The sequence below is a fragment of the Culex quinquefasciatus genome, chromosome 2, assembly GCF_015732765.1.
Source record: "Culex quinquefasciatus strain JHB chromosome 2, VPISU_Cqui_1.0_pri_paternal, whole genome shotgun sequence".
In the NCBI taxonomy this organism is placed as follows: Eukaryota; Metazoa; Arthropoda; class Insecta; order Diptera; family Culicidae; genus Culex; species Culex quinquefasciatus.
This window is the reverse complement of record NC_051862.1, coordinates 25,824,485-25,840,616: the sequence shown is the minus strand read 5'-3', so window position 1 is coordinate 25,840,616 and position 16,132 is coordinate 25,824,485. Positions and strand designations below refer to the sequence as shown.

At 29.7% G+C, this 16,132-nt stretch overlaps 2 protein-coding genes across 5 annotated transcripts in view; one reads left to right on the top strand and one right to left on the bottom strand.

Moving 5' to 3' along the window:
* The window catches only part of LOC6031710, an 88,870-nt gene extending 84,582 nt beyond the window's left edge, over positions 1–4,288 (top strand). For all 4 annotated transcript variants that reach the window (XM_038255153.1, XM_038255151.1, XM_038255150.1 and 1 more), the window contains one exon: positions 3,299–4,288. In XM_038255153.1, coding sequence (XP_038111081.1) covers positions 3,299–3,936 — 638 coding nt within the window. In that variant the 3' untranslated portion in view covers positions 3,937–4,288. The remainder of the gene's footprint in view (positions 1–3,298) is intronic.
* Positions 4,289–4,365: 77 nt separating this feature from the next.
* On the bottom strand, positions 4,366–5,429 carry LOC6031712 (spindle assembly checkpoint component MAD1). Its single transcript, XM_001842390.2, has 2 exons — positions 5,355–5,429; positions 4,366–5,299 (listed from the first exon to the last, which is right to left on the bottom strand). The coding sequence occupies exons 1-2, from the start codon at positions 5,427–5,429 to the stop codon at positions 4,388–4,390; spliced, it is 987 nt and encodes a 328-aa protein (XP_001842442.2). The 3' UTR covers positions 4,366–4,387.
* Between the last annotated feature and the right edge of the window lie 10,703 nt (positions 5,430–16,132).

Sequence of the window (16,132 nt, the reverse complement as noted above, 5' to 3'; positions counted from 1 at the left end):
TGACAAATGGGTCACTAAAAATGGGCATTAAAAAAGTATTCAAAGACCGCAGTTCTTGGAAAGTGGTTCAACTTTTCAAAAAGGTTCATGAATTCTTAAGTATTTTACAAATATTTTTCAGTAGTATGCTGTAAATGCTGACCAGTCCTGTTTTTAGATATTTTTTTCATATTTTTTTGTTTGTTGATAGGCTAAAGAAATGCGGATTAAAATCGAACGGAATGTTAGAACCGGTTTTATAGTATTTTAAGAGTAAGTAAACTATAATCAAAGTGTCATGTTTTCTCAATTAGCATGAGTTCGAATCGGATAACGGACTTCAAATATCGGATTCTTCAAATAATTTTACACTTCCAACTGTTAAAATTGGTTTCTAAGATAAAAATTATAGGCATTTTCAGTAGAACAATTTTCTTAGTCAATTTTGATAATTTATAAATCATGCTACAAAATAGGGTTTTGGTTGCAACAAAAATGTCTACCGTTATTTGGGGCGAATCGACAGACAGAGCAATTCTCTACCAAAACCGGAAATGGATTTTATTTGTATTTTTTGATTTGGCTCAAACTTTGTGGGGGCCTTCCCTATGACCAAAGAAGCCATTTTGCATCATTATTTTGTCCATATAAATTTCCATACAAATTTGGCAGCTGTTCATACAAAAATGGTATGTAAATATTCGAAAATCTGTAACTTTTGAAGGAATTTTTTGATCAATTTGGTGTCTTCGGCAAAGTTGTAGGTATTGTTAAGGACTATTTAGAAAAAATAGGTACACGGAAAAAAATTTCCCGATTTTTTATTAACTTTTTTCACAAAACTCAAATTCCCAAAATGATTTTCGAGATTTTTGATATGTTTTAGGGGACAAAATCCGCAACTTTTGAGCTATAGAGAACATGGTCAAAATCTGCCGCCGAGTTATGATTTTTGAAAAACTGGTGATTTTTGTAAAAATCGAAATTTCATACATAAAATTTTTCGACCTCATTTTTATGCAAAATTGAATTTGCAATCGAAAATTACTTTACAGATTTTTGATAAAGGCCCCGTTTTCAAGATATACCGAAAGTTTGATTTCAGCGAAATATTTGCAGTTTTCGTTTTTAAAATAGTTACCATGAGTGACCATTTCTAAAAATATTTTTTTTGAAAAGTTCAGAAAATTTGCTATAAAATTGTCTAAGAGACATTGAAGATTGGACCTCTGGTTGCTGAGATACAGCGGCTTAAAGAAAAAGAAACACGAAAATTGAAGTTTCCTAAGTCTCACCCAATCAGCCCACCATTTTCTAATGACGATATCTCAGCAATTAATGGTCCGATTTTCAATGTTAATACATGAAACATTCGTGAAATTTTCCGATCTTTTCAAAAAAAAATATTTTGAAAAAAATTAAATCAAGACTAACATTTTAAAAGGGCCAAACATTGAATATTACGCCCATTTAAAATGCTAGTATTGATTTAAAATTTTTCAAAATATTTTTTTTGAAAAGATCGGAAAATTTCACGAATGTTTCATGTATTAACATTGAAAATCGGACCATTAATTGCTGAGATATCGTCATTAGAAAATGGTGGGCTGATTGGGTGAGACTTAGGAAACTTCAATTTTCGTGTTTCTTTTTCTTTAAGACGCTGTATCTCAGCAACCAGAGGTCCAATCTTCAATGTCTCTTAGACAATTTTATAGAAAATTTTCTGAACTTTTAAAAAAAAATATTTTTAGAAATGGTCACTCATGGTCACTATTTTTAAAAATCGAAAAACTGCAAATATTTCGCTAAAATCAAACTTTCGGTGGATATATCTTGAAAACGGAGCCCTTTATCAAAAAATCTGTAAAGTAATTTTCGATTGCAAATTCAATCTTGCATAAAAAAATGAGGTCAAAAAAATTTTATGTATGAAATTTCGATTTTTTCCAAAAATCACCAGTTTTTCAAAAAATCATAACTCGGCGGCAGATTTTTTGACCATGTTTCTCTATAGCTCGAAAGTTGCGGATTTTTGTCCCCTAAAACATATCAAAAAATCTCGAAAATCAAAAAATACGTATTTTGGGAATTTGAGTTTTTGTGAAAAAAAAGTTAATAAAAAAATCGGAAATTTTTTTTTTCCGTGTACCTATTTTTTTCTAAATAGTCCTTAACAATACCTACAACTTTGCCGAAGACACCAAATTGATCAAAAAATTCCTTCAAAAGTTACAGATTTTCGAATATTTACATACCATTTTTGTATGAACAGCTGCCAAATTTGTATGGAAATTTATATGGACAAACTAATGATGCAAAATGGCTTCTTTGGTCATAGGGAAGGCCCCCACAAAGTTTGAGCCAAATCAAAAAATACAAAAAATAAAAATGGTCGAAATCGGCCGGTTTTGTAGAGAATTGCTCAGACAGCAGTTTTAGCCATTTTCAGCCTAATATTTTGATATTTATGAGTGATTCGGTTAAACCAAATTCAGAGCAACAAAATGTGTTTTTCCAAATTTGAAGCTTTTAAGTGCTCTCCCTATTCTGACAGTAGTCCCGATTCACCAGTTGACGGTATCTTAGTACATGTTTTAAAAGGATTCACCAGTTGACGGTATCTTAGTACATGTTTTAAAAGTATAAATCTTTAGACATATGTCACCATTTGAATAATATTTATAAATTGAAAGCCTATCAATGTAACCCCGGTTTACGGTAAAAATGAAAATACGAAATGATGCAAAATTATAAGTTATCGTGATATAACTAGATGGAGTTGCATAATTTTATTAATAATTATTTGCCATTATAAGCAAATATTAATTGTAAAAAAAATGCAAATATGTAAATACGTTATTTATGATATTGCATTGAATTCTTTAATTCGTATAAAAATACATAGCCGAATCATAGCCATGAAACTTCATATCTGTGAACTATCCCCTATCAAAAACACTTGCGCCATTCATGAAAAAACATCAAAAAGGCACCTGTAGTACGTGCCATCACCCGCAAATATCATTCTCAAGCGCCTCGCGAAAAAGTTGTTTCACGCGCCAAGGTTCTCGCGCGCGCGCAAAAGAACAAAACTATCACTCGGGCAAGGTATTCGAAAGGCTTGATCCACTGTCCAGAGTGACAGTGCACGCCGGGTCGAACGCACGGCATGGCTGAGCCTTGTGCCTTGTGGGCTCAGGTCATTACCGAAATTAAGCTTTGCGCAGTGCCCGCGATTCAAGCGAAAGGTTTCTCTCTTTTTTAATGATCGTTTTTGATTTGAAATGCTAATTTTGAACTTTTTCTTTGTTTGCAGATTTGGAAACGTCTTCGGCGGATCATCCCAGCTCGTGCGACAGTCCCATGTCCGCGCTGCGGTTGCACACTCCGGGCTTCGGCAAGACGGCCACCAGTCGGCGTCCCATTGTCCTTCCCAAGCCGCTTCCCCAGCTGGAGTTCCCGGGTCCTCCGTCGTACGAACCGTACTACGAGCCCAGCTGCTGTCCCTACATGCCCCTTCCCCTTCCTCCCGTTCCCCCACACCACCATTCCCACCACCATCCCGGCCTGTTGGACGTTCCGTCGCCCGGAAGTGGCGGCAGCGGCAACTACTACTCGCTGGCCCCGCCGGATTGCTTCGAGTGTGCCCGCCAGCAGGAGCAGGTGATCGAACACGTGCCGCTGTACGCCACCGGAGGCCGCCAAAGTCAGTCCGGACACAGCCCGATGCGGCGACGTTCGCGCAGCGCCAGCGTAGTCAGTATGAGCCTGGCCAGACGGCCGAGCCTGGTGTCGGTGCCGCCGTCGGTCGATCCGGCCACGGCGGTCTCGATCGCGGCCACCAACGCTAACGTATGTTACACACCGCAACATTTCAGCCTTAGCAAGAAGGGCCTGCTCCAGATCGACTACTCGTGCAACTGGGACAACCTGGACCAGTCGTTGCGTCATTGAACGGAACAAAGCTCAATCCCAATCTGCTTCCAATTCTCTTCTGTGTAATTTTAACTTTTTCTTAAAGCTGCAAATGCACACAAACCAAACGCACAACCCACGCGCGCGCAAAAACAACGCACAACATGCTCAATTTATTTAGGCTAAATAAAACTGAGATAAGTGCTTACACGAAACTTTAATTATATATTTTCTCCCTTCTTTAGTAGGTAAGTAAACGCAACATGAGGAAGATTGTATTTATGACTAAGCAAAGGACACATGTTAAATATTTTGTATTAACTAACGAAGAAAGTTACGCTGTAAATATGGACGATGCATGGATAAGTTTAATAAAGTTAATAAAAGGTGATCCGAAATTCTTTGAAAATATGTAGAACTAAAAGAAAACAAAAATAAATTTTCCAATATTATTCCATTTTCTCCTGATATTCAACAAATTAAGCATCAATCAACACCCCTCCGCCGTCTGATTAAACAGCTTCCTCCTCTTCCGCGGCTTGGTAACGTGCCCACCCGATCCAGGATGCTGTGGACTTCCCCCCAGCAACTGGGTCCGGCTAGTCATCGACCGACCACTGGACGAGCTGACCTCGACCACATCCGCCGCCGAATTCCGCTGAATGGCATCAACAGCACTCTCCTCCACGTTAATCCCCCCCGATCTGCGGCTGGACACAACCGGAACCGTTTCCACCACCTCGCCGTACCGTTGGCTGGAGGAGGCCCCAATCGGGGCCATCTTTTGTCCTCGTCCCAGCAGGAAGTCCGTCGATCGGTTCTGCATCTGCTCCAGCTGATCCTGAAGATGCGCTTCGCGCTGCTTGAGGGCAGCATTTTCCTCCCGCAGTTTTGCCTTCTGGTCGGTCAGAGTTTGAAGTAGCTGCTCGTATTTGGCCTCCAGCTCCGCGCGACGCTCCTCGTGTTGTTCCTTGGCGCAGTCCAGTTGCGATTGCAGCTTGTCGTATCGAATTGAGGCGGCCGATGCGGCCAGTTCTTTGTCGATCAAAAGCTCGGAGATTTGCTTGGCCAAACGGGCCGTTTCACGATCAATCTGTTCCTTCAGAACGAGTCTCTCGCGTTCCAGCGCTGCCTCGTGATTAGCTTGGGAGGAAGCAAGCTGTTGCTTCAGAGACTCATTCTCCTGTGTTAGGTTCTGGATGGTGCGTTCGTAGTCAGAAATGTCCTTGCGATCGCCGATGACCTTTATGATGTTGTTCAAGCTTTTGGAGAATCGATTCCAGTCGGAGTTGGCGCCCCGGTTATTGGTCTCAACTTGTTGCTTCATCGATTCCAACTGAGATTTGGAAATTTTGAGCTCCAGTTGAACAGCTTTGAGGTCCGTTTTGGTGCTGATAAGATTCTGAAATATTTTTTTTTGATCAAATTTAGACCTAACTATTGTTTTTGAAACATACCTGAACGAGATTCTGCGCCTCTTTCAGAGTATTTTGCAAATCTGGATCAAGCTGGAGATCCTTTGGAGAAGACATCTTGCAGGGCAAAATTGCACCAAAATCTCGCTTTTTCAAATTTTAAGCAACTTCCTTTTGCGCATCAACAAACATCACCACGTGTGTGAAGCCGCACGGTGAAGCTGTGAAGGATTTGAATTTTAGTACACACCGGTTACGTGGCGTTCACGCAAAACGGACATTAGGTATAAATTCCTAATTTTTAGTATTTTTTGAACTTATGTTCTAGCTTGTCAAATTATACCTAAAAATTAGTATTTTTTTCTTCCTAAAATTTAGTATTTTTTTTAGAACACTGAAGTACTTCTTTAAAATTCCTAAATTTTAGTAATTTTTTAGTTCAAGAATTGTGTTTCGCGTTTGGAAATGTCAATGTCAAAATAATTTCGCGGTTGTGAGTTCGCGTTCCGTGGTGCTGCTGTTAATTTCGGAATTGTGGCAAGTGGCAAGATAAGTTTTGTACCGTGAACCGGCCGGGAGTTGATTTTGCGTGCCAAGGTAAACGGAACCCGGAGATTCTAAATTATAGTAAGTGTGGCTCGTGTGCTTGAGGAAGAGGAGGAGGAGGACGGAACTTTCAACTCCCGGCAAACTCCCGGCGCGATTAAAAGGCCGCCTCTTCCCTCGTGCTCTGGAGGACGGATGTTTGCAGAAGTGCTCGAAAGGGGATGTAAGTATAAACGGACCCAACCGGAGGGGTTGTGCGACCCTGCGGGAAAGATGCTGGAGGCGAATGAAAAATTGTATCCAGTTGGAGTTTTTGTGATTTGGTTGGGCGTTGCGGGAGTTCGCCTGTGCGTGTGTGTGTGTGTGCGTGCTCGTGTGTGTATGAGAGACTGAGAGTGGGAGATTGAGGGTAGAGGGAGAGAAAGAGAGAGTGAAGAGAGAAAGTGGGATAGAGAGGGGGAGAGAGGGAGAAAGAAAGTGGGAAAGGGAGAGACAGGGGGAGAGGGAGAGAGAAAGTGGGAAAGGTAGAGAGAAGGTGTAAGAGAGAGAGAGAGAGAGAAAGAGAGAGAGAAGAGAGAAGAGAGAGAAAGTGGGAGAGGGAGAGAGAAAGTGGGAGATGAAGAGGAAGAAAGCAGGAGAGAGAGAGGGAGAGAGAAAAGAGAGAGGGGGGAGAAGAGAGAGAGATAGGGGGGAGAAGAGAGAGAGAGAGATAGGGGAAGAGAAGAGAGAGAGAGAGATAGGGGAAGAGAAGAGAGAGAGAGATAGGGGGAGAGAAGAGAGAGATAGGGAGAGAGAGTTCAAATATTAAAATATTAAAAAATTAAAATATTAAAATATTAAAATATTAAAATATTAAAATATTAAAATATTAAATTATTAAAATATTAAAATATTAAAATATTAAAATATTAAAATATTAAAATATTAAAATATTAAAATATTAAAATATTAAAATATTAAAATATTAAAATATTAAAATATTAAAATATTAAAATATTAAAATATTAAAATATTAAAATATTAAAATATTAAAATATTCAAATATTCAAATATTCAAATATTAAAATATTAAAATATTACAATATTACAATTTTAAAATAATAAAATATTAAATAATAAAATATAAAAATATTAAAATATTAAAATATTAAAATATTAAAATATTAAAATATTAAAATATTCAAATATTCAAATATTCAAATATTCAAATATTCAAATATTCAAATATTCAAATATTAAAATATTAAAATATTAAAATATTAAAATATTCAAATATTCAAATATTCAAATATTAAAATATTAAAATATTAAAATATTAAAATATTAAAATATTAAAATATTAAAATTTTAAAATATTAAAATATTAAAATATTAAAATATTAAAATATTAAAATATTAAAATATTAAAATATTAAAATATTAAAATATTAAAATATTAAAATATTAAAATATTAAAATATTAAAATATTAAAACATTAAAATATTAAAATATTAAAATATTAAAATATTAAAATATTAAAATATTAAAATATTGAAATATTAAAATATTAAAATATTAAAATATTAAAATATTAAAATATTAAAATATTAAAATATTAAAATATTAAAATATTAAAATATTAAAATATTAAAACATTAAAATATTAAAATATTAAAATATTAAAATATTAAAATATTAAAATATTAAAATATTAAAATATTAAAATATTAAAATATTAAAATATTAAAATATTAAAATATTAAAATATTAAAATATTAAAATATTAAAATATTAAAATATTAAAATATTAAAATATTAAAATATTAAAATATTAAAATATTAAAATATTAAAATATAAAAATATTAAAATATTAAAATATTAAAATATTAAAATATAAAAATATTAAAATATTAATATATTAAAATATTAAAATATTAAAATATTAAAATATTAAAATATTAAAATATTAAAATATTAAAATATTAAAATATTAAAATATTAAAATATTAAAATATTAAAATATTAAAATATTAAAATATTAAAATATTAAAATATTAAAATATTAAAATATTAAAATATTAAAATATTAAAATATTAAAATATTAAAATATTAAAATATTAAAATATTAAAATATAAAATATAAAATATTAAAATATTAAAATATTAAAATATTAAAATATTAAAATATTAAAATATTAAAATATTAAAATATTAAAATATTAAAATATTAAAATATTAAAATATTAAAATATTAAAATATTAAAATATTAAAATATTAAAATATTAAAATATTAAAATATTAAAATATTAAAATATTAAAATATTAAAATATTAAAATATTAAAATATTAAAATATTAAAATATTAAAATATTAAAATATTAAAATATTAAAATATTAAAATATTAAAATATTAAAATATTAAAATATTAAAATATTAAAATATTAAAATATTAAAATATTAAAATATTAAAATATTAAAATATTAAAATATTAAAATATTAAAATATTAAAATATTAAAATATTAAAATATTAAAATATTAAAATATTAAAATATTAAAATATTAAAATATTAAAATATTAAAATATTAAAATATTAAAATATTAAAATATTAAAATATTAAAATATTAAAATATTAAAATATTAAAATATTAAAATATTAAAATATTAAAATATTAAAATATTAAAATATTAAAATATTAAAATATTAAAATATTAAAATATTAAAATATTAAAATATTAAAATATTAAAATATTTAAATATTAAAATATTAAAATATTAAAATATTAAAATATTAAAATATTAAAATATTAAAATATTAAAATATTAAAATATTAAAATATTAAAATATTAAAATATTAAAATATTAAAATATTAAAATATTAAAATATTAAAATATTAAAATATTAAAATATTAAAATATTAAAATATTAAAATATTAAAATATTAAAATATTAAAATATTAAAATATTAAAATATTAAAATATTAAAATATTAAAATATTAAAATATTAAAATATTAAAATATTAAAATATTAAAATATTAAAATATTAAAATATTAAAATATTAAAATATTAAAATATTAAAATATTAAAATATTAAAATATTAAAATATTAAAATATTAAAATATTAAAATATTAAAATATTAAAATATTAAAATATTAAAATATTAAAATATTAAAATATTAAAATATTAAAATATTAAAATATTAAAATATTAAAATATTAAAATATTAAAATATTAAAATATTAAAATATTAAAATATTAAAATATTAAAATATTAAAATATTAAAATATTAAAATATTAAAATATTAAAATATTAAAATATTAAAATATTAAAATATTAAAATATTAAAATATTAAAATATTAAAATATTAAAATATTAAAATATTAAAATATTAAAATATTAAAATATTAAAATATTAAAATATTAAAATATTAAAATATTAAAATATTAAAATATTAAAATATTAAAATATTAAAATATTAAAATATTAAAATATTAAAATATTAAAATATTAAAATATTAAAATATTAAAATATTAAAATATTAAAATATTAAAATATTAAAATATTAAAATATTAAAATATTAAAATATTAAAATATTAAAATATTAAAATATTAAAATATTAAAATATTAAAATATTAAAATATTAAAATATTAAAATATTAAAATATTAAAATATTAAAATATTAAAATATTAAAATATTAAAATATTAAAATATTAAAATATTAAAATATTAAAATATTAAAATATTAAAATATTAAAATATTAAAATATTAAAATATTAAAATATTAAAATATTAAAATATTAAAATATTAAAATATTAAAATATTAAAATATTAAAACATAAAAATATTAAAATATTAAAATATTAAAAATTTTAAATATTTAACTATTGAAATATTAAAATACTGAAATATTTAACTATTAAAAAATTAAAGCATAAAAACCAAAATATTTATAAAAAGATAAATTTAATATTAAAAATATAGATGCATTGAAAAAATAAAATATATTTTAAATTTTCATATTCATTTTTAAGGTAAGAACATTTATGAAATAGTTGTGTTTGATATAAATAAAAATATTAATATCATATAAACCATTGTTTTCTTCTGCCTGCATATCTCTTGGATAATACCTAATTTGATCTTTGATTATTCTTAAGTATAAGTAATTTTCGATCCCTCACGTTTATAGAAAATACCTCAAATTTAGGTATTTATGCCTAGAAATAAGGAATAAATGGTCCGCCATCTTTGATTATACCTGATTATCAGTAATTTTGGCTCCCTCATTTTTCCAGAAAATACCTCAAATTTAGATTGTTATACCTAAAAAATTGGAATAATCATGGTCCGCCATCTTTGATTATTCCTGAATATCAGTAATTTTGGATCCCTCATTTTTTCTGAAAATACCTCAAATTTAGGTATTTATTCCTAAAAATTAGGAATAATAATGGTCCGCCATCTTGGATTATACCTGAATATCAATAATTTTGGATCTCTCACTTTTCCAGAAAATATTGAGATATTTATGTATTTATACCTAGAAATAAGGAATAATCATGGTCCGCCATCTTGGATTACACCTGAATGTCAGTAATTTTGGATCCCTCACTTTTCCAGAAAATACCTCAAACTTAGGTATTTATACCTAGCAATAAGGACTAACCATGGTCCGCCATCTTGGATTATACCTGAATATCAATAATTTTGGATCTCTCACTTTTCCAGAAAATACCTCAAATTAAGGTATTTATACCTAGAAATAAGGAATAATCATGGTCCGCCATCTTGGATTATACCTAAATATCAGTAATTTTGGATCCCTCACTTTTCCAGAAAATACCTCAAATTTAGGTATTTATACCTAGAAATAAGGAATAATCATGGTCCGCCATCTTGGATTATACCTAAATATAAGTAATTTTGGATCCCTCACTTTTCCAGAAAATACCTCAAATTTAGGTATTTATACCTAGAAATAAGGAATAATCATGGTCCGCCATCTTGGATTATACCTTAATATCAGTAATTTTGGATCCCTCACTTTTCCAGAAAATACCTCAAATTTAGGTATTTATACCTAGAAATAAGGAATAATCATGGTCCGCCATCTTGGATTATACCTAAATATCAGTAATTTTGGATCCCTCACTTTTCCAGAAAATACCTCAAATTTAGGTATTTATTCCTAAAAATTAGGAATAATAATGGTCCGCCATCTTGGATTATACCTGAATATCAGTAATTTTGGATCCCTCACTTTTCCAGAAAATACCTCAAATTTAGGTATTTATACCTAGAAATAAGGAATAACCATGGTCCGCCATCTTGGATTATACCTAAATATAAGTAATTTTGGTCCCCTCACTTTTCCAGAAAATACCTAAAATTAAGGTATTTTGGTTCTACAATTATACCTAAAATATAGGAATTCTCGTACTAAAACGCTATTAGTAATTTTATTACTAATAGCCGATTAGTAATAAAATAACTTATTGCAGTCAGGTTCGATTATACCTAAAAATTAGGAATTTATACCTAATGTCCGTTTTGCGTGTTGACAGCACTCAACAGACGTACACACTATGGGCCATCTCCATACAAACAGGCGGCCAAATTATTTTTTTGCTTTTTAAATATTTTTTCATAAAAATTTGGGTAATTGTATGGTATTGAAATGATATACGTCCAGTTTTATGACTTTTCATGTCTTTCAATAGTTGATTGTTTATAATAAATAGTCTTTTCATACATTTGCAAATGCAACAGAATTGCGTATATATTGTATTGCAAGTTTATATTATTAAATTATGGATAAGCTAATACATCCCCACTTTAAGGACACAACCCCTCCCTCCTATTTCTTTCACCCCCTCCCCCTCCCCTCCATAAAATTTTGTTAAGCGTAATAAATTCATTTTAAGTCAAATATTTATTATTTACTGCTGTGTGTTTCTTTTTGTGAGTCCATGTCATATAACTTGAGACCCCCCCCCCCTTCCTCCACCCTTATGGGCAAAATTGCGAAAATTTTAATTGTTAAAATCAAATAACAGAAAAATTAATTTTATTCAAAATTACTAACTAATCCTAATGTTCTTGTTCATGAAAATTCATTTGATGTCAGAAACTCTTCAGGATATGTTAAGGTAGGTACTTTTTATGATGTTTTGTACTAACCAACATAGAACTTAGATGTGGATCAGGATCAGATCAGGCAACAGAAAATTCCAATAAAGTCATTTCGAACTTCTTGAAACCAGGTATTGATTTTTGAAGCGACGATGCCCACGAAGTAGGTAGCAAAGCAAGTGAAATAAACGGGCGCATATATAGATTGCATCAAATTTTGATAAAACGTAAATGTTCAAAATGGCATATCTCCGAAAACGCAAAAAATCGCAGGCTGGAAATTTCAGCAATGTTAGATTATGATTCAATCTTTCAAGTGATCTTAGTTTCATGTTTAGCATCGGTTAGCAAAAAAGTACTCGATTAACAAACACAAGAAAATAAGTTTTGTCAAAAAAATGCTTCAGTTATTCGATGAAAACTTCAGTTTTTGGTTTGGAAACAACATTTTATCTATTAATAGTTTCAAAGCTTATCTCATTACCTTTCCAACGATGTATAATTGTCCTAATAAAATATTTGAAATGGCTGATTTATGTTAAAATTAAACAATCAGCCTTTTTACGACAAACGCTAGTTTTTAACTCAATTTTTGACTTTCAGCTTGCGTATCTCCGTAATAAACAAACTTAGAGCTTTGAAAATTTGGATTTTTCTTAGTTAGAATGTTTACATTCGAGAAAAAAATACCAAAAAATATTTGGAGAAGGTAACTTTTTTGAAACTTGGCCACCCAATGTACCATAGTGGTACAGTGGGAGAATAACGTCCGGTGTTTTGATACTGGACAGAAAACGAATTGTTAAGAATATTTGTTACAAAATAAAAATAGTAAAATTATTATTTTCAAGAGTTTTTAAATTTTGATTTTGACATTCTTTGAGTTATTTGAAAGATACCTTTTATCCGTTCAGTTTTTGTATTCTTTCAAGCAGTAAAATGTTTTGTAAATTCAATTTTTAACAAATATGTAAAGTACGCACTTGGTAAGGAATTTTAAATGGGCAGCAGTTGTAGCGAAGGTAAGCCAGAGGAGGGAACCTTTCGGAGCCGCGTACTGGCACATAATTTAAACAATTTTGTCATTATTTCAAACATGACCAGTTCTTTGAAACAAATCGGTTAAAAAATTCTGTGAATTTTTAGCATTCATTTACAACATGACCAGTTCTTTGAAAATAAATCAATTTTCGAAAAAGTACAATCAATAGGTTTCAGCAGTTCATAAAAATTGGATTTATACCAAATAATATGAATGCTTTTAACATTGATTTCAACATGACCTGTTCTTGAAAAAAAACTTTCTTCAAAAAAAAGGGATTTTCAACTTTTTCAAAACTTTTTTTTCGTAAAATCGCGATAACTCGTGATGGATACAATCAAACACCTAATGCAACCACGCTTGCCCCTACACCATTGATCCCGGCAACCTAATGATTATATATTATTATTTTTTGTAATTTTTGCTTTACAACTTTGTAGAACATTGTTACACTTAAAAAAAAACCCTGCAAAGTTAGAAAAAACCGAAATTTTAAAATGAAAAATTTTGTTCCAAATGAAAAAATGACCCTTCAGGATGAATGTCGATTCGCAAAGTACATTAAATTTCCCTTAAAATGGCATGTTCCATTTTTTTTACACTTAAGTAACGGAAATTGGCAGAGCTTTTAAAACTGTTTCAGTGTTTTTTCGACGAAAAACACATTTTTTCGGAATTCCAAGCACGCCATCGAATCGGGCGTCCAATTTACATAAAAGTCCTGTTGGACACCACATTTCTATCTCATCACCGTTTCAGGCTACAAATTATTGATTAACACCTCTGCATGATCAAAAATGAAAGGGATCGTACCACCCCTCCGTTACGAGCTATCAAAAAATGGACCTCGGATTCGTGATCAGGGACAAAATTTACCCCTTAGGACAAAGTTTCACACAAATCGAAGAGGGGTTGGAGCAACTTTGTGAGTTGGCGGAGAATCACTCATTGATTTTCAAAGAAATAATCTATTTGAGTAAAACCAAGAATTATGTATTCGTTATAACATGACCAATTAATTGAAAATAAATTGGTTTTCGAAAAAAAAAATATTATTGAATAAGTTTTTGCATTCTTAAAAAAATTAGCAGTATTATCTGTACTAAAATCCCAGACCGCAGGTCGCTAGTTCTAAATTTGGAAATAAAGTACAAAGAATTAGAAATGGTTTTTATGCGTTTTTTACCATTGTACATTTACATTTTAATCTTCGGGATGTCGCGTGTTTTCGCCTTTCTTACAAGTGCCCTTACAAACTGTGTACAAAGTACACGTACGCGACTGCCGGTGGGTTAATAGGGATTTAGGATCCTGTTTTAACTTTACATAAGCCAAGGGGCTGGAAACTCTAATATGTATTACTTAAGAATACTGAGTATACTAACGATATTCCAGTATACTTATTAGTATACTAACCGAAAAGCAATAAACTGTCAGTATATTAAGATACTCTCAGTATATTGGTAAGTATACTGGCGATATGTGAAGGAAATAATAAGTATACTAACATATATTTTGATATACTGGTTAACATAATACACTCAAACCCCGATGGTTTGACACCAACTGTTGTCAAACGAACGGGGTCACTTTTAGTTTGACACCCCTTTTACACGGAGTTCACACACACTACTGAACGTTTGTTTTGATAGTGTGCATGAGCGCCGTGTAAAAAGTGACAGTTCGTCACTTTTTAGTTTGACTTTGACCAACCAACGGGGTACAAACTAAAAAGTGTCAAACGAAAAAGTGACCAACCACCGGGGTTGAGTGTAATTATAGCTCTAAGAGCTTGACATAAGCTTCATTCGTGATTCTTTTACAAATTCTTGCAAAATTCATTTTGATGCGATTTAATGTTTTAAATTAAGTTATTCGCAAGTCAAAAAAGAATTTTAAACTAAAATATTTTTTAAATTATTTTATACAAGAGAAAATCTTCAACCCAGAGTGCATCGGTTCGAGTCCTGGCTGTCCGTAGTTTTAGTACACTTTTGAAAGCCAGCGGACACAACACAAACAAAAACAAAACACGCGACTACATCAGCTGTGTACGCCGACAGATGGCTTGATGCGCAAAACGCTTCTGCGCATACGCAAGCCTGTTTGCTGGATTATGTTTTTGAAAGAATTTAAATTGTGAATGAATGAAGAGTTTCGTAATGATTTTGTTTGAACTTTTTCTTCGTTGGTAAAAATTTGTATAAATTTATTCATTAACTCATTTTAATTGTGTAGTCTCGTTTTACCACTGTGTAGGTGCGCAAAAGCACGCGCACGCACGCAAGCCCAAGCGAGAGGCCACTATCGCGCCACCCTGCTCCCACACACAAGCGCGTCAGCGTTCTGCTGTCAAAATTCGCGAAATCCGCCAGTCTGTCAGTGGAAGTCGGTTCGTTTCGTCGTCGTTTTTGTTTGCTCCTCGTTCGATTTGGAAAAAAGTTGCAAAATCAGTCAAAAAGTGGCTCCATTCAGAGGGCACAGTTGAGTCGATTATTCCGGAATCCACCGGAGAACCCCTCTCCGCTAGAGGTGACCGTTTGCACAAACCGCGCTGTAAATCCGTCGTCGGTCGCGGTCGTTCCGGGGTTGTTCCACTTTCCCACACCAAGAAGTGTCCTTCGCAAAAGTGCGGGGGTGTCCTCGAGACACGGGCTCCCATCGTCGTCTGCGCAGAGTGCGTTAATCCGTTCCGACTGCGATCCGAGCGCAGCCAAGGTGGCTTATCCGGGGCTTAACCCGCTCTAATCGGAGTTGCCCTGTGGCAAAAAATATTTAAAATATTCAAATATTCAAATATTCAAATATTAAAATATTAAAATATTAAAATATTAAAATATTAAAATATTAAAATATTAAAATTTTAAAATATTAAAATATTAAAATATTAAAATATTAAAATATTAAAATATTAAAATATTAAAATATTAAAATATTAAAATATTAAAATATTAAAATATTAAAATATTAAAATATTAAAACATTAAAATATTCAAATATTAAAATATTAAAATATTAAAATATTAAAATATTAAAATATTAAAATATTGAAATATTAAAATATTAAAATATTAAAATATTAAAATATTAAAATA